Genomic DNA, 18,473 nt, shown 5'->3' with positions numbered 1-18,473 from the left:
TAACCTGACTCAGTTTGATTATCTTATTAAAAAGCTGCTGAGAAATTAAGCAATAAATACATTTGACTTAAGGTTAAGTCAAATGTATTTGTTCAATACTATTTAGACTCAAGGTACTTTTGCATGCTTTGCAGACTGAAAAGAGGAATACAAAGAGACATTTAAAACATCTGTAAACATATGTGTACAAGCTTGCACAAACAGATCTGGTGCACTTGCTTCTATTTTAATGGGATCGTCGCCAAAAATTCAAGTTGTTTCTAATACGGCCTTAGTAAAAGCTATGTCAAATCGTCATTAACACTATGGGGCATCCATAAAAAATGGAACTGGCAAACAAAAATGTAACTCGTGAAGAGATATGCACTCATCAACCACTTTGTTAGGGGATCCTATTGTCAAGATGACCTACTGAAGTTCAAACTGAGCATTAGAATAAAGAAAAGAGATCTAAGTGACTTTGAATGTGGCGTGGTTGTTGGTACCTGACGGGCTGGTCTGGTTCACACACATCCATCCTCGAGGTTTACATTTCCCCACAGAGGCAGTGCTTTGTGGGGAAATGTCTTGTTGATGTCAGAGAAGAATGGCCAGACTTCTTTGACCTGATAGGATAATGAGAGTAACTCAAATAACCACTTGTTAAAACCAAGATACGTAGACGAGCACCTCTGAATGCACAACATGTCACAGCTTAGAACAGATAAGCTGCAGTAGCAGAAGGCCACATTGGATGTCACTGTTTTCTTTATCATGACAGTGAGTTCAACGTACTCATTTGGCCTCCACAGTTACCAGATCTAAATCCAATAGAGCACCTTTGAGTTTTGTGCAACGCCAGATGCAGGAGATCATTCTACATCACAGTGGTGATGTGTTTCAAATAAGATCATTTTGAATTTGATGGGATCAACATATCTCCAAAAAACTTGGGACAGGGTGATGTCCCCATTTCATTTAACAGCAGCTTGTAATTGTGAGCAAAGGAGACCATGTGCTGGAATTTTTTGGGAGAGGTGATAATGGACTCAATAGCTGCTCACCAGTCCTGGGTCTTATTTGTATTTTTGGTTTTCTGGTGTGAGAAATATTTGACCAATGTTATCCTAAAAAATAATTTCAAATTTAAAACAATCTAACCACAAATGGTGATTTCCATGTTTTCTCAGTCCAGTATAAATGAGCCTTGACCCAGAGAAGACGTGTGTTTCTGGATTATGTTTGCAGTGATTTCCGGAAGTGTTCTCAAGCAGTGATTTCCATTATAGAATCATATTTGTCTGTTAATGCAGAGCTACCTGATGGCCCAAAGATCATGAGCAATCAATACTTATTTTTGGCCTTTTGCCTTGCCCAACAAGATTTTTCTGGATTCTATGAATCTTTTGATGCACTGAAGATAATGAGTTATTGAACATCTTACATTAAGGAAAATTATTCTGAAATTGTTCCACAATTTGTAGATGTAGATTGGTGAACATCTGCCTAGCTAAGATCCTTTTTTTAAAAACAAAAAATACAGAATATGTTACTCACCTGTTGCACAATTAATTTTGCACAATTGCAAAATGTTCCTCCAGATATTTCTCTTTAGTACTAATGTTTCCAGCCTTTTGCTCTTGAAATGTGTGGCTGCTATCAATTTCAAACTAAGCAAATATTGTTCATAAAGTGGTAAAATGTCTCAGTTTAATGTTTATGAGATTTGCAAATCATTGCATTATGTTTTAATAAAATTTTCCAAACTGCCCAACTAGTCATCGCACAACAAGTTTACAAATAAGGCAGAACTTCATTTCCTGGTTTTGGTTGTTATAGTGGAATGAATGGCATTCATCAGTCAGAAGATTTATATCGTGGCCTGAAAGCATTCAGTATTTCCAAACCCCTCTGGCACTTGGCTTCAACAGTAATATAATATCCTAGCAACGGAGGGCACAATATTACCTTAAAATGATATATTACTTTTTAAAGTTACCATTGCACAAATCATCATGCTGGCTCAGAAGTGGCTACCTTTGACTTACTGATATACAGGATGCGAAAATTACACAGCTGAAGCAGAAAAAAAATCCCCCTCGCGGTTAGAAATAATACATTTGATGAGCCACTTTTCCCCCACCTTTTTCCTTAGCAACTCACCCTGGTCTTCACTGCCATTCGCCATATCGTCCTGCAGAGGTCAGTCAAACATTAAGATTTTAAAAGGTAAACTCATGTCGTTTAATTTAACGTCCTCTCTGATTTTTCCCTGGTTTTTGCTTCCCTACAGAACATCATTTTTCAGTACAAGTTTCTGAAAATTTACCTGTACACGATTCCCGAGTGTTTAATGCCGCTGGAAAACTTGCTGTAAACCGCAGCACAGTATGGTGGTCAGAAGTGTAATTACTGAAACTAACCACTTGAGGGCGACATTCACTAGTATACAAAAGAAGAGTCCAAATCCTGTTTTACAGAACAGATAACGATAATGTAATCTTGTAAAAATAATAAAGTAAAACGAGATAAAATGAATAAAATATGATAAGATTTTCATTTCAACAGTTTGACATGTCCCTGAATTTTCTAAAAGCAAAACAAAATAGCTTCTCTAACGTACGTTGTGTCAAACTACAAGCTACTGACTGCAGTGTAGAATGGAAAATTACTAAAAGACTGCTTCATCTATATCTTTTTTTTTTAATACACACTTTTAACGTCTTACTTTCAGAGACTGAACCTTCACACTGCATTTAGCAAAAACACTGGGCTCTCCGGTAGATGGTTTAACAAGAGTGCCTTCATTGGGGAACAGATGAGGCAGAGTGTTAGAGCCATCTTTCAACATTTGGCAACACACACGTTGAATAGAGCCCATGTGGATATGAAAGTGATGTTGAGAGGCTGTTAGTGTTGCTGGAGAGACGAATGTATCTGCACTTCGACACACATTTTAGCTGCATTTATTGATATTTTTCTGAGATGAACAGAGAGAAGGATGAGTGGACAAAACCAGGTTTTTTTCCTTGTTATTTTATTATGATGTCATCACAGCCTTATTATTGCACATACCATAAACACGGAACTATTGCTTTTGTGGTTGATCAGTTCCAGAGTCCCTTAAACCTCAGCTTCATTTTTGCCTGCAGAGATCTCATCTTGGCCAAGGACACATTCTGCTATACGGCGGGGGCTATAGCACAGAGATCTTTGTGGAGCACACAGCAGTTGGCCGAGGCTGAATAGAGGAACAATGTTTATAATGAATGGCTGCTTGTAAAGGATATTCATGAGTAAAGCCAATTAAGGACGCTTCCAGAGTGAGTTACTTGGTGCATGACATGGTAAAACTCGGAAAGGTGAGGCATTTCAAAGTAAAGCGTTTCCTCTATGTCTCAGTTCCAACAGATTTTCCCATACACCCGTTAAACCCTTTTCAAACCTCCTTATGCCTCGACAGCATGCCTGCAGTGGGCTCCCAGATCTAAATGCTTCAGTTCAAGTATGGCCTAGCAGCCTGCTGGTCTTGCTTAGGTGGTCTTGGCTGAGACCCACTGTGTAGCAAGTTTCACACATCGAGTGGAGATGAGGTGGACAAATGTGGCGAGGGAAAGGTTGAAGGGGTGAGGCAGACTGTGAGAGACGGGGTCAAAAGAAGAGTGTGAGATTGTTGTCAGAGACTGGTCCCCGGACTAAATGAGTGGAGAACAGGGTTAAGTGCTCTATTTGTGCAACTATTAAAAGCTGGGAGTAGGGTACAGGGACTCGCAGAGCCAAATCTCATCAGTCACTGCCAATTTGAATCAGAACCAGCAACTCGTTTTTCTTTTCCTCCTTTTTCGGCAACTCCTCACCCCTCTTCTTCATGCGGACAAACAGACATTCCAGCAGCGGATGTGATGGTGGTTGTCCATAGCAACGTGCCATGCTGGGTGTATCTTGTGGGAGCAGGACCACTGAGTGAATGGCTAAGCCTTCTTCTAACAAAGACTGCGAATCTCTGAGATGCTTTGAGCTTCCATAGAAGCACTGTGACTTCTGGGCTGTGGGAGTGCTTTACATAATCCAGCAGCAGCTTCCCTCTGCTCTGCCACAGCGCTCTCTCCTGCTGCTCTCTGCACCTAACACACACGCCCCAATGTAGGTCGGCTCATCTTGGCGCATCCTCTGAAATTCTTTCAATCTATCATTCAGTGTGATAATCACAGGGTGCTCTTGGAGACAGGCAGCATAAAGGTGTAGACCAGTCATGAGATGAATGTTCAACAGTTCTACCCACATCCGCTGTATGAAATTTGAGAGAATAGTTTGAAAAGGCTCGACCGGGGGGGGGAGAAAATGAGTGATTCCGATCACATATTTTGCTGGAAACATCAAATATAACAGTCACACTTTATTCTAGACAGCATATTATATGTAAACATTTAAGATCAATTTATTAATAATTTACTACCACCTTAAATGCAATAAATTATTGCATGAGTCACTTGTTTAAAAAGAAAATATGCTAAATTACTCTGCTAATATTTAGATTTTCTCGCAACATTCATTTATTCCACCACCTCAGAACTGTCACCCAGCAGCGAGTCTGCAACATTTCCAGCTTGAAACAGACAGTTTGATGTGTGTGGATGTTTTGATAAATTTGATGTACTTTATGGATATGAGTTCTTCTCTAACATCCTTTTGTTAGCTGGGATCAGCCAGCAGCTGACATTGTGTGCTCTGCTTCCTTTCGTGAGCCTCTCTGGGACTGCCAAAGCCAGCTGCTCCTCTGTGCCTCTCAACATCAACACATTTAACACAGATATGTAAACTGCACACTTCAATAACTCAGTGAGTCAAAGACTCAATCTTAATGGTATATGAGCTCCTCTTCCCCTCCCTCATTTTATTGGAGATGCTATGCTGTAAAAATATATGGGCATATATATCAGAAATACCCTTTCCCTTTTAATAACAGACTGGAAAAGATATGGGTGGTAGGGAAAGGCATTTTAACCCAGGGATTCCTCCGAGTTGCCGTTTCAGTAATTCAGGTAAACAATCAATGGCAGAAGGCTCGTTAGGAAATAAAACTATCTGCATGTTCTCTATAGTTAGCCCACTTTTCCATTCACCTAACAGGGATTTGCAGCTGGTAATGTAAAATTGATCTTTTACAACTTCTACCTGGAGAACTATCAAACATTACATTAAGGCACATAGCCATATTCAAAACATCACCACATACTGTATCTATGGGGCACAGAAACATCAGCTACCATTCCCCTCTAGCTGGAGAAATTCAGCATGTATTCATGAAAGCAGACCATTTTCCTCCATTAGCGTTTGAGTCATTTGAGTACATAAAGTTCATAATTACAGGGTAAGACACCAGTTTGCTTTTGTCGACACAACTATTGCTGCACTGTCTGTGTTGACAGTTTTGAGGCAGAAAAAAAGGTGTTTGTTGTACTGTATCTTTTCAGCCCTGCTATTAGTTATTATTAGCAATCCATTACAGAAATCCTCCATAGAAACAGCAGTTTAAGAGTGGGAGTAAAATACTGTCGCTTTGGTGAACACATGTCTGGAACTATGGCCATTAAGATAAAGGGATTCCATGATTAGAAATAGAAAAATGAACATTTTTATCAAAAGCAAAACATACCTTCCCGCAAAAAACAACCACATTAGGTTCTTAAATAGATCTAGGATGCAAAGCACATCTATCAAGATGTGAACGGATGAATTCTCAAACTGAAAGTTGATGAATTTGAGAGATTTTGTTTTTTATACATGTCCATTCCAGCTGTTCTAACCAGTCCAGGTTATGCTTTAGTCCACATTCACTCTAGGGTTGTAAGACCATCAACATTGTGCTGTTTGAACCATCAGTAGCATAATATACAAATGTACAGATACACAATAGAAATACATACATCATTTGTTATTACAATGAGACCTACAAAAAAGCATGAGAATAAAAAGTCTGTGGGGTATTGCAGGTGAGGCAAGCAGAGCCACAAATGTGCATCCAGACTGAGGGACACAGCCCCTCCTACCATGAGTAAGCGCATGTCTATTTACACTGCATCATAACAAAGCTATCAAAAACAAAGGCTCCAAAAATTCCTCCTAAAAACTTTTTTTGTTCTTTTGTTTCTCTACATACAACAATTTTTGATTTCCATGTATATACATCCCTAGAAAATAATTTCCATATAGTTACACACTTTCTACATATGTGAAACGATACAGTTCTAGTCCACAAGGAAGGTGTCTGCTTGTTTGTGCGTGTATGTGCACATATGTGACTGTTTATCTGTGAGCGTTGTGTGTGTGTGAGGCGGGCAAAGAAGAGGATAATGTTCATCAACTGGCTAACAGTCACAGGGGGCAGATTTGGAGAGTAGACTGGATGTGGTCACAGAGAGGAAGTAGTGGAGTCTACAATCTCTCTCCCGTTGCACACAGTGGGAACATAGTGGGCGCTGACAGAAGCTAGAAAAGGAAAAAGGAGCAAGGGGGTTAAAAGGGAAAATACAACTACACAGACAGAAAAAAGCATAGTTAAATATTCAATTTTGTTGGTGTCAAATTAGTAAAAGAAAAAACGACAACATCTTTGTCATACAGAATAGCAAGATACACAAATATTCATATTTTGCAGTAGAAATGACCCTGCAGCAATAACCCCCCCACCCTCTTCCCCCCACACACACACATTTAACATATTTTACATTTTTACTAAGTCTTGAATTACTCACAGGAACTTACTAACATTAGGAGTTGTCAGGTAATAACAATTCTCAGCTGAATAAGCCCTGTGGAAACACTCACCAACCGGGCTGCTCCAAGAAACTGAGTGATCTGGAAATAAGCTAATTGGTTTGGGTATCTACAATTCAGGGGAGTCTATAAATACAACCCATGTTCTTTTAGTTTTAGTTTCCACTATCCAAAATACCATTAAGCAACGTGAGTTTACAGAAACTGTGGAAATCAAGACAGCATCTGAGAGAAAATGTTCAGATAAAACTGCAGGTCTGCTGGGCAGGAAGTCTAATCAAAACCACCCACTACAAAACAGTTGCTGGAAGCTTTAGCTAAAATAGGCGTGGTGGTGCGCTGTTCCACTGTGCAGCACTAATGCACAAACTGGGTCCCTACATCAAAGAGTCATCAGGAATAAAACATTACCTGTGACCTCATCACTAAAATCAGTGTCTGATGTATGCAGAGCAACATCTGGATAGGTCAGAGATGAAGCTTTTTTGGCCACAATCACCAGGGATTTTTCACCAGGGGGAAAAAGAAGCACTATTTCATGAAAACATGCCAATGGCTGCCAACTGTTAAGTAAGTAAGGAGGTTGGGAATATTATAAATAGTAATAGACAGGGAAATATTGGACTTTTTGTTGAGTACAGAATGTTGAGCATATAACCAAATAACCTACCATGAGATGCATATGAGGTGGCAGCCCCGCTGACACTGAAGCGATTAAGGTTAAGCCTGTGGCTGGTTACATTCTTTTGGGGCTGAAACATGATGATGTGGACCTTGGGGGCAAACATGCAACCCAGCACCACAAAGCCACTCAAGCTGACTGAGATACACATGGTAGTTGTCTGAACCTGCAGAGGAAACATAAGAAGACAGTAATTAGTAGCCAGGTTAGCACAAGACATCCATCCATGCATCCATCGATCTAGCTATCAGCCACATTGTGAGCAGTTTGCAAGTCTATCACTGTCACATGGAGTAAATCGTTTTTGCTAACATTTGCATCTACGGTCAGCTGAGACTTGCCAGTAATCCTGACATGCATGCTTTTGTACTGTTTCAGTTGCTATTACAAACGAATTTAATGATAACAATCTATAATAATGAAAATACTTCAAAGGAACATTTGAGTGCTCATGACAAAGTGCTTTGAATAGAATTAGAAATGAAAGCAAATGCTGCTAAAGACACTAAAGAAATGGATCTCTGTGTCTGCACACGCTGCAGATAATCGTGCATGTAAAGTGAGAGCACAAGTCTTTGTTAGCATACTTTGTTAGCTTATAACACTTACTAGAATCTATCAATAAAAGACTTAATCAACAGAGACCACAGTGGCCAAAGTCTCTCACTGGAGGGAAGCTTTAATTTTATTCTCTGTGAAATCAATGCCAATTAAGTACACTCTTATTCTCTCTTGATTCCTGATCTCCAGCACGCAGCAGTGCGCACTATAAGTTGCTGTATCCCGCCATAATCGTTATCACAAGTGTTACAAATGTTTGAATAACAGCAATTCCCAGTGAGATCACAGTACATTTGAGCATATCAGCAATAAACCCTTCAACGTCTCCTCTGAGTACGTATGTACATAGAGTATGTGAGTGGGCGGGTATGCATATTGGCGATGTTTTTCCCATATCTGTCTAATCTTACAGTAACATTATGTCAAAAAATGCATATTTAGAGGGGTGGAGAGGAGAGCTAGAGAGAGTATGAGAGTGAGCGAAAGAGGGTCATTTATTTGACATTTTACGGGGATCAAATGAGCAGCCCTGGCATCAGCACTCTATCAGCACTCCTCTCTTGCGCCCTTTGATACAACGTGTGCATTTGTGGGGTGTGTATATAAGGTGTGTGTGTGTATGCCTAAGATTTGTATGGTCAGGTGAACATTCACTCCCCGTTGCTGTTAAATCTGAACATGTGTCAGCAGTTTGACAGAGCTTGTTTAAGTGTCACTCCCAGTACTGCACAGCTGGGACATTTGCCAATAGGATTAGGAATTGTTGAAGTTGTGACTACACCTATGTGATTTCTGCTTTGTTAGCTGTGCATCTTTAAAAAAAAAATCATGTTAAGAAGATAAAAACTGCTCAAATAACCACATTACATACTTGAAACACCAAAGTGAGTCAGTTGCCATAGAGTCCCATTGTAAAATGCTCATCTTTATCACAGAAATAAAAAACTTTTAAGGTGGAACATGAAACAGCTTTCTATTCTAACTGAGCACTCAAAACGCTTTATACAACATCCAACATCAAAATGTCTGCATATAACTTTTGCAGTCTATGGGAAAAAACAGCAAATGTGAAACTGCCAATAGTTAATTCTACCACAAACAGCCCAGAGTATTTAATTCTGCTTTTTATTTGGACCATAAGCATACCATCACAGTTGTGCTGCTGCTAGATAGTTTTTAAGGTTAGGCTTGCATCTTGTTGGGCTAGAGTCAGATCAGTGTCCTCCTTAAATACAGAAACACACACTCGTGCATGCATGTGTATGTTCAAAACCATACCCTGTAGTCACTGGATGTAACATAGAAGATAGGAAGAAAGGCCAGCCAAATTATACAGGTGGTGTACATGGTGAATCCAATAAATTTGGCCTCATTGAAGTTCTCAGGGCACTTCCTGGTCTTAAAGGCATACCTAGTGGAGAAGAGAATCACATTTTTAAGTTGACAAAATACCCTTTTCATTTCAGCAGTTCCTGATTTGATCTGTAGAACATAAACTACTTTATATAGTACATTTTGGGTAATAATCAATGTCTGTGAGTTTAGTTGTGACACACTTACACAGTACACAAGATGACCAGGAGCACATCATATCCCAGTGACAGCAGCATGCTGGAGTCACGTACATTACACTTCAAGATGACGGTCTGTCGTCGCTCCGGCAATGTAAAGCGACGCGTGCCGGGGACTTCCAGCAGCAGCCATACTGACACCATTACTAACTGGACAGAGATTAGACTCAGACAGATGAACACCTGGAAAAAAAAAAGGGAAAAGAGGAAGTAAGGTCATCGAGATCTACTGTTTGTCCATCCATCCATCCATCTGACTGATGCAGATGGATAGACATGATGCTGCAATCACTCACCTGAGAGGATGGGCTAATGAAGCGTGGCCTCACGGCTCCCGCTCCGTCTTTCACACCATTGAAAATCCTGGCGATTCTGTTGGTTTTGGTGAGAAGGGCGGAGTAGCAGACAGCAAATGATGTGCCCAGGCCAAGGCGGCGCAGGGCACAGATGGCAGGAGAGGGTTTGGCCAAAAAGAGGAAAGTCATGGCGTAGGACATGAAGACTCCTAAGAGGAGGATATAACACAGTTCTCTACCTGATGCTTTCACCAGTGGTGTGTTGTTGTGTCTGACGAACACCCAAATCACCAGGCCGGTGCACATGAATCTGGGGACAGGGAGGAAGTTGCAGCCAGACATACAATCAGTGTCATGAAGTCACTGCTTATATGCTGTCACACACATAGAGCATGGTTATAAATAGCAAAATTGACTTAAACAATCAACAAAATATTCTGAAATCAGTATATGCTCATGTCATTGTCTGTGCATAGCTATGAAAATTTCTGTATCTGTATGACGCTGAGCCTCGGCTGACCACATGCTAAGTTTTTCCTCACTTACTTATTGTTGTGAGCTACTTCTGTTCGGTTTCCCTGTCACTTACCCTACACATGCAATGGTAATTGGGCCAATAGCCCAGGCATCTTCCCACATAATATAGTCCTCGGGAAGGTCATAACAGGACGTCAGGTCGTCAGTGGGCCACTGGCCAGGAGCGCAAGGTGAGCAGGTAAACTCATCAGCCAGGTATTCATGAGGCTCACAGGCTGTACAAATCCAGCAGCAGTACTCACCTGGGAAACAAGAATACGAACAGTTTGTGGCAGATTTTCCAAAGGTGCTGCTACCTTGAATGTCACTACAACAAAGATGAAATTAATGAAATTCACCGTCCTACCTGCCTGCATTTTCTTCATCTCATTGCGCTCACAGGGGTCGCTGCACTGCGACGTGGGCACTACTTCTCTGGGCCAGCGAATTAAATCACTGCTCAGACTTAAACTCTCTGCCCATTCACCTACTGGCACGTAACCATAACGATCACCAGAGTGCTGGTAGCTGAAGATGTTGTATCGGCCCACGCCATCCCCCTGGGTGTCAAACTTCACTACTGTCTCGCTGCCTGGAGGAGAAAATGGGGCTGAAGAGAGAACACAGAGACAAAGAGTGGAAAAAAGGCGATAAACCCAGTGGGAAAGGAGATCAAAGCTTAACAATCACAAACAATCATCTTATTGAGGTCTCATTGATGTCTTTTAAAAGCAGCAGTGAAGAGAGGGACAATAAGCAATGGTCAGTAAGCCTTAGGAGTCCAAAACAGATAGTGAAAGGCACTACAAAAGTGTTTTCATTACTGAAGACCAGCCAGTCACAAAAGTGTTTTCTAAAAGGCTATAAATTCCCAGTATGAATGGTGATGTGTGTGTCACTGGCCTCCCACCTGTCCATAAGGTCACCTAGGGACAAAATTGCTGTTCTAAAATCAGATCTGATAAAGTTTATTACCAGATGCATCATTAACAAGCTGCCCATAAAGCCATATAGGCATGGAAGCAGAGAATTGAATCCCTTGGTAATGCTATAGCTACCCACACAATGATAGATTTAGCCTCTGGGTCTCTTCTGTGAGTGAGGTGCACTGCTGAAACTGCCAAATTGGTTTGTATACATGTTGTTATGAAAGGATTACCATCTACCCTGAGGATGTGGGAACAGAAGAGATTGTAAAATTGGCAGGATGTGCGGTCACCATTAAAAAAACAAATAGAAAAGGGCTATGGACTGGGAAAACAGTAAGTTATTGATGCTTTGCAGGCAGTGCCGGACCTGACAGTGCTGAAAGTTGGTTGTTTTGACACAGACAAAGTGTATGCCACTCCTATTGTGCCATCGCTGTCCTTTACAGCAGAGCAGTCAGCTCTGTATTGCTGACACACAGGCTTGCGTGTTATACGGTGGTGCCTTGTCGAAAGATGATGTGACTAGAGAAATCACAGTGTATGCTGGGTTTATACAGCACCGTTCTTCAATTTGTAACAAGGCTCTCAGTCCTCACCGTGCAGCTTGCTTTGATGATGCTATGCCGCCTTCCTCATATCTCTTTGTCTTTGGGTAACTGAATAAATCGTGGGCCGAATTCATTCTCCATACATACAGCCTGGGATCAGTAGAGTGAATCAGGATACAGATTGCGAATAAGCTGTTGGGCTGAAAAGTTTGCATGTGTGTACGTGTAAGGATGTGCACACAAGATTGAAGCTCGATTAGGTTTTGCTTTACAGTTTGATGGCTAAGGTATTGCTCTGAGCGCTGTGGGAGGCAGTGCTGACAGAACCAAAGCTCTGACCCTGCTGTTAGCTGTGTGTGTGCGCGAATGTGTACGTATGTGCATGCAGCACTGACAGGGGCTAAAGCTGTGCTATTGTTGTGATAGTTCAGTGTGCTCAGAAAAGAATGGCGTGTCAGATGGCAGCAGAGGGGGTTAGGGTTTATGAAATCCATAAATCACAGAGACAGCACAACTCTCTATCTTTCTCCTCTCTCATCTCCCTCTGTCACAGGAAATTCTAACTGTCAAGTCTTCTTTGGATTTTGCAGCTAAATGTTTAGGTGACAGCTAAATGAAAATGATTTCAATAAGAAGGTGCTGATAATATCTTGAGATAAAGGAGATATATGAATCCATTATGCTGCACGTCGCCAGATAATAAAGTCTGCTAATATCAGCAAGCAATAAGGCAAGCTGGGACCTCCTCCTTTTAAACACCAATACACACTGACAGAAGACGTTACCAGTGGCTAATTATCATAACTGCACCTTATTAGGACCTTAGATATGTGCTGAGGCCTAATTAGCTGCATGTGGTAATTACGTGTAATACAGACAAAAGAGATAAGAGTATTGGCCTACAGAGCTATCTGAAGGCACTGTTTTTGTCCTTGACTTCCCGCTAACACATCGCATTCAGGCAGCAATAGACTCAGAGGACCGGTGATTCCTCCTTATTTCCAACATCAGTGACCTCGCTGACATGACAGAATGGCTTATCAAGAAAGTGGATGAGGGTGCAAGTCAGAGCTAGCGAAGGCCACCAAGATTCAACTGACTGCAGAGAGCGGAGACACGCAGCCCAGGTTATTGACTGATGGACAAAATTCTCTCTCTTCATCACTGTCCTGGACTGAACTAAAAAAAACGAAAACTAAAACAACAACAACAAAGGTTTTTGTTTTGAAAGGACTAAGCATCTATGGCCGTAGACTCACTGAATCAAACTTCTGAGCATGTTGAAATTTTGAGACTGGCCATTTAAATAGTAGCTAAAACAGTTAATAAATATTTCTCAGTCTACATCTCCAGCCTGTTTTGTTGAATTAAAATATATATATATATTTAGGATTTCCTGATTTCCCAAACAGTTACAAATCTCTCTCTCTCTCTCTCTCTATATATATACTGATCATGTAATTCACTTGCTGGGCCCACGTCCTTATTTGAGGTTTGACAGCGGTTTCGTAGATAAAGATGAATGGCTTGGACATGAATTGAGGTGCAGTTTGGGCAAGGCCTCGAAGTGGACTGGTGGCAGCTCCCGAGCCTGGCAGATCCCCATGTACTAAATAGAAGTGAAGCAGTTAAAGAATTGAAAAGGGGAGGGATGGTGGGGCGCGTAAATGAGAACGAACAGCTTGTAGAACTGGGGGAACTTATATAGATGAGAACCGGAAGAGCGTGTTTGGAGACGTGGTCCTGCACCTGAAATTCAGATACTTTATCTCCAATTACAGCATGTTAGGTCTTGATGCATTCTCAATCATCCAGGAAAGTAAATCTCCAAAAGTTGAATCTGTTCATCTGGACATAGCGTTTTTGTGGGAGAAACGTTTCGTCACTCATCCAAATGACTTCTTCAGTCTCAGCTGACTGCATTAAGATTAAGGAACTGACCTCCCAGCCCATTGTTCCTTCAGTGGGCTGGTTTCAGTCATTATGCAAATGTACTGTTTATAAGATTGGGGAAACCTGCAGTCAGCTGAGACTGAAGAAGTCTTTTGCTTTTAGATGTGCTTTTACTATCAACAGGTTAGCTGTGGCCATATTATACCAGCTAAAAGTGATTATAGTGGCCACGTCCTTTAAATATAGTCTTGGTAAACATCAACAGATGCAACTCTAATGTCAGCGATACTCATCGAGATCCATTTATCTTATGAAAATGCACGTATTAAATTCAGGTCCACCGATGGACCGAACAGGGAACCAGTCTGCCCAGTCTGGTGACGAGCCATATGTCCAATTATGAGCCGGTCTGTTTCATGCATGCGCAACACATGCTACACGCACAGCGGGGCAGGCAAATAGTGCACACTCATAACCACACATTAATATATTGTTAGCATGGAAGCTCTTCAGAAAGCAGTTGTCTCTTTGTCTTCAAAGTTTGCCAAAGTAAACCATGTGTGGACGAGTGCGAAAAATTTGTAACAACAGACCTAATCAGGCACTTAAATCACCCTCACCCAGCTGAATACAGACATTTTAAAGAAACTAACAAAGACAAAGTGGCTAAAGCTAAAGCTATCCAGTGCACAGAGTCAGCCACACGCCTGCAGGCTCTATATGAGCCTCGGTATGAGCAACAGATCAAAGCACTTAAGAGGAAAGTTATGGAGACAAATGAAAAAGTGGTTGATGTCCTGTTATCTGTTAAAGTTATAAACATACTGGAAAATAATGTAAACACCTTAAATTAACATTGTTGTATAAACCTGTTACACCTAAATGTCAGCTGATGATGGGTGTACAGTAACCTTTTCAGGTAGCAGAGCACTTATTTTTCAGATATTTAATAGACAATGTCCTGTAACTTACTGCAGTTTTGGGGGAATTGTAAAGTTTAATTTGATAATTTCTGTATAATTTTATTTGCTGTTGGTTTTGGTTCTTAGAAAGAAAGTCAGAACTGGGAAAATCAGCATAGGCAAGTCACTTTTAGGAAAAAAATCAGAATTGACAAAGAAAATTGAAATCTCTAATATCAAATAAAGTTAGACTCATTTAACCAGCTGGAAACCTCAATAAAGCCTCAGGATCTTTATAGCAAAGCTGAAGCACTGTGACAGGTCTTTGTGTTCAAGTCCGGCGTCTCAAATATGCAAACTGTCTTTTTCGACCGACCTGCAGTGTTTCCGAAACAGTGTTGCTTAAAAAGTGATTTTTAAAAAGCCTGTTCATATTATTTCCAATGTGCACAAAAGCCTGTTTAACCTGCTTTAAAAAATAGGGTTATTAAGGTCACCTATTAGATGACATCTGATTTATTTGGACAGTGTGATAGTGTCACACTAAAGATGAACCAGAAAGTTGAAGGGATTTAGCAACACTGAGATTTCCCAACCCCGAACTGTAACACACCAAGTTACTGTGATTCATCTTCATGAGAATATGAATGTTTGCATGAGATTTCATGACAAATCACCTAATAGTTGTCGAGATATTGCACTTAGGACCAAACTGTACACTCACAGACAGGCTGACAGACTGACACTGCCATTTGCTAGTGTGGTTGAAACCATAAGTGAACAGTGTGGCTAAAAGGAACTTGATCTGTCAGCTACTTTTCTACAACATGTTTCTGTTACAGCAACACGCTGAACAATAAACTGACGGAATGATTTGTAGCGATGCTTCCTAACGGCGGCTCTTAGGTTTCCATGTGTAACAGATCTTTTAACGCAACCTAATACAGTGTTATAGATGATTCTGTGCCACCTCATCCACACAATACTTCCCCACTGCTCCGGGTGACTTTTTATGCCCGTGAAGTGTCATCAGCAAACAAAAGACCAAGCCTCACTCGCTGACATCCAGCAATACTGTCAGCCAATTCATCTTCCATGTGGAACACTAGAAGTAGAGTAGAAACGGTGTCTCACAGGCTGGGTGAAACATAGGGTTTGCTTTGTCCCAATCAAATCTAAATATACAACTATCTTACTGCAATGGCAACAAACTCTTTCATTTTTGTAATGGCACTTGATTAGACAGCTGGGAGAAATGAAAATTAAACAGCAAAAAATACAAAAAAAAGAGGGAAAAGAAAGAAAAAGCAAATCAACTTAAGCAAGACAAACTGTAGTTATAAAGCAGCCTAACCAGAACCCTAATTTTTGCGAAACACTTAGCATTCCCACTAACTTGAGAAACACCTTATTATTCTAGCTTAATTAGAAGCATGGTGAAAACAGGCTTTTCATTCAGAAGCTGAGAAATTAATTATGTTATCGGCCATGTCGGGCTAAAGCAAAGCCCAAGGGGGATTGTGGGTATTAAAGGCAGGGGGAGAGAGCGAGAGGAGGCAAAGGCGGCTTGGGATGAATAAGTAGGAATAAGTCATCTAAAAGCGGCGAAAGTGAAGTGTACAGATTCATGTGGAGAGGGTAAATCTTTTTTTGTTTTTGCTTACGTGACTTCACACATACATGCACTCATGTCCCCTCAGTGCATATATGCAGGTATTCACTCACATGTCACAAATTCACACACAGAGGGATCACATTAGTTATATTTGTTCTCCCTGTGGATTTGGTCCAAGGGGATGGAGGCGCTGACTGGGTCACAGAACAACAGGCCACAGGGGAACAGAGGACAGATAGGGTAGAGAAAAGGAAGTCTAGAGTAAGGGACAGAAATGTATAGGAGGTAAAATGTAGCGGAAGAGAGCTGAGGCTTGACTGAAAGAAAGGTGGTGAGATAGAGGAGACAAAAGAAAGAAATGGCAAGAGAAAAACAGAAGGTGCTGGGATGGAGAATGAGCCAAGAGACAAGATAAGGGCAAAGAAAGGAGGGAAGTGACAAGCGAGTAGAGGGAGAAGAATACAAGAGAAAGAGAAAGGAGATAGCAAAAGTGAAAAGCAAGAAACTGATGTCATGGTAGCTGAGATACAGGTGGATGGAAAGGAGAGCCTTTAGAGAGAGGAATCAACAGAGAATAGGTGAAGGCTGGATGGACAGATGAGCAAAGTGAGGGAGAGGAGTGGAGAAGCAGACTGGCGCAGAGAGGCAGTGGAGGCAGGAGAGCAACCTTGTGAAGTCTGAGTGGGATGTGCTGTTTTTGAATGTAGGAGAGAGTAGGACACTTTCCGGGTGAGAAAAAAAAGGGGACAAGCATCTAGAAAAGACGGAGTGATGAGGTGGGAGAGAAAGAGTGACGGAAAGACAGACAGCGACAAAGACAGAGAGACAGAGGAAAAGAGACTGAGGGAAAAACGAGGGAGAGAAAATGAGTGAAGGTTGTTCTCTAGCATCTAAACGTTGCAGCAAGCTCAATATGGCCCTGAAGGCACACCGCCTCTGCTAACACAGACATATCACACACACACACACACACACACACACACACACACACACACACACACACACACACACACACACACACACACACACACACACACACACAGAGAGAGAGAGAAAGAGAGAAGGGGGAATATCACATCTATCACCACTATTTGAACAGAAGACTGCATGCATGTGTGTATATACTGATCTGTTTGCTGCAGATCGGGGAGGTGGGTGGGTGGGAGTTGAATGATGGCTTTGAGAAGTGTGTGGGTTGGGGGTGTCTGCAATTTCATGCTGGTAGAAAAACAAGCATTTCAAGCCACCTCATTGTAAAAAAGACTGTTAGGAAGGCGTTTATGTGCCTCTTGTGTGTATGTATGTCTACGTTTTGCGTATGAAGCATGTTGTAAGGCCTCATAAAAATGTGTAAAAAAATGCCTCTGTGTCTGTTACTAGTTGGTAAGGAGCAGTTCCCATGATCTACCGGATCACTTCAACAATTGGCAATAGTGTCAGCTTCATTACCATAGCAACTAGCAAGACGAGATTAGATGAAGAGAGCCGCATATGAAAACACTGCTTTTAACACAGAATAGTGCATTAGGGCACCACATACAATGTCAGTAAAAGCTAATAAAACAACAGTCTTATTACATTTAAGAATCACAGTCCTAGGGGACATTGGGAAGCTATAAGGAAGCTCCGATTTTGATGCAATGCAAAGACTGTGCAATAAACCTGCATGTGTGTATAAGAGAAGGCGAAAGGAGGGAGACAGAGAGCACTGAAGAGTGTTGGTTTTCCGTCTGCTACAGTTCAGACTGAGAGCACTGCAGATGGTGATGCTGCAGTATTCATACCCCACATTCAACCTCAACTCACCTCAGCTTCTTCCTTACATACTGTAGTCGGAAGGATGTATATGTACAGCAGAGAGCGAGAGTGAGTCATTCTGGGCGAACCAATACCTCAAAACAAACACTGCCGCAAGTTCCCAGTTTAACTGTACCGTCTTCCACGTAGTTCGAGCTCTTATCAGCACAGCTTCTCTGAATGGATTTTTACCAATACAGCTGCTTGTCATTCTGTCAGCACTGTCAGTGTAAAAGGACTCAGGTTGTTTGTATTTGCTGTTCTTTCTTACCAGCTGAAGAATAAAAACGTGAAATTCGCAGACATACATCAGTATTAAAAAGAAGGCAGAAGCGGTGTTAGAGGGAGTGTATTATCAGACATAGAGATGTAGGAAAGTCACAGAGGGATTCACACCTTCTCTCTCA

General features: G+C 41.3%; 1 protein-coding gene across 6 annotated transcripts in view; it reads right to left on the bottom strand.

The window, feature by feature from the left end:
* Positions 1-3,823: 3,823 nt before the first annotated feature.
* grm3 (glutamate receptor, metabotropic 3) overlaps positions 3,824-18,473 on the bottom strand; it is a 43,747-nt gene continuing 29,097 nt past the window's right edge. For all 6 annotated transcript variants that reach the window (XM_040025563.1, XM_040025566.1, XM_040025562.1 and 3 more), the window contains 7 exons: positions 10,750-10,992; positions 10,456-10,645; positions 9,867-10,176; positions 9,560-9,753; positions 9,278-9,410; positions 7,427-7,604; positions 3,824-6,468 (listed from right to left, as the gene is read on the bottom strand). In XM_040025563.1, coding sequence (XP_039881497.1) covers positions 6,392-6,468; positions 7,427-7,604; positions 9,278-9,410; positions 9,560-9,753; positions 9,867-10,176; positions 10,456-10,645; positions 10,750-10,992 — 1,325 coding nt within the window. In that variant the 3' untranslated portion in view covers positions 3,824-6,391. The remainder of the gene's footprint in view (positions 6,469-7,426; positions 7,605-9,277; positions 9,411-9,559; positions 9,754-9,866; positions 10,177-10,455; positions 10,646-10,749; positions 10,993-18,473) is intronic.

This window comes from Simochromis diagramma, unplaced genomic scaffold (assembly GCF_900408965.1).
Source record: "Simochromis diagramma unplaced genomic scaffold, fSimDia1.1 OVJJ01000293.1, whole genome shotgun sequence".
NCBI lineage: Eukaryota > Metazoa > Chordata > Actinopteri > Cichliformes > Cichlidae > Simochromis > Simochromis diagramma.
Note: the sequence above shows the minus strand (reverse complement) of the source record. Positions and strands in the feature narration are given on the sequence as shown.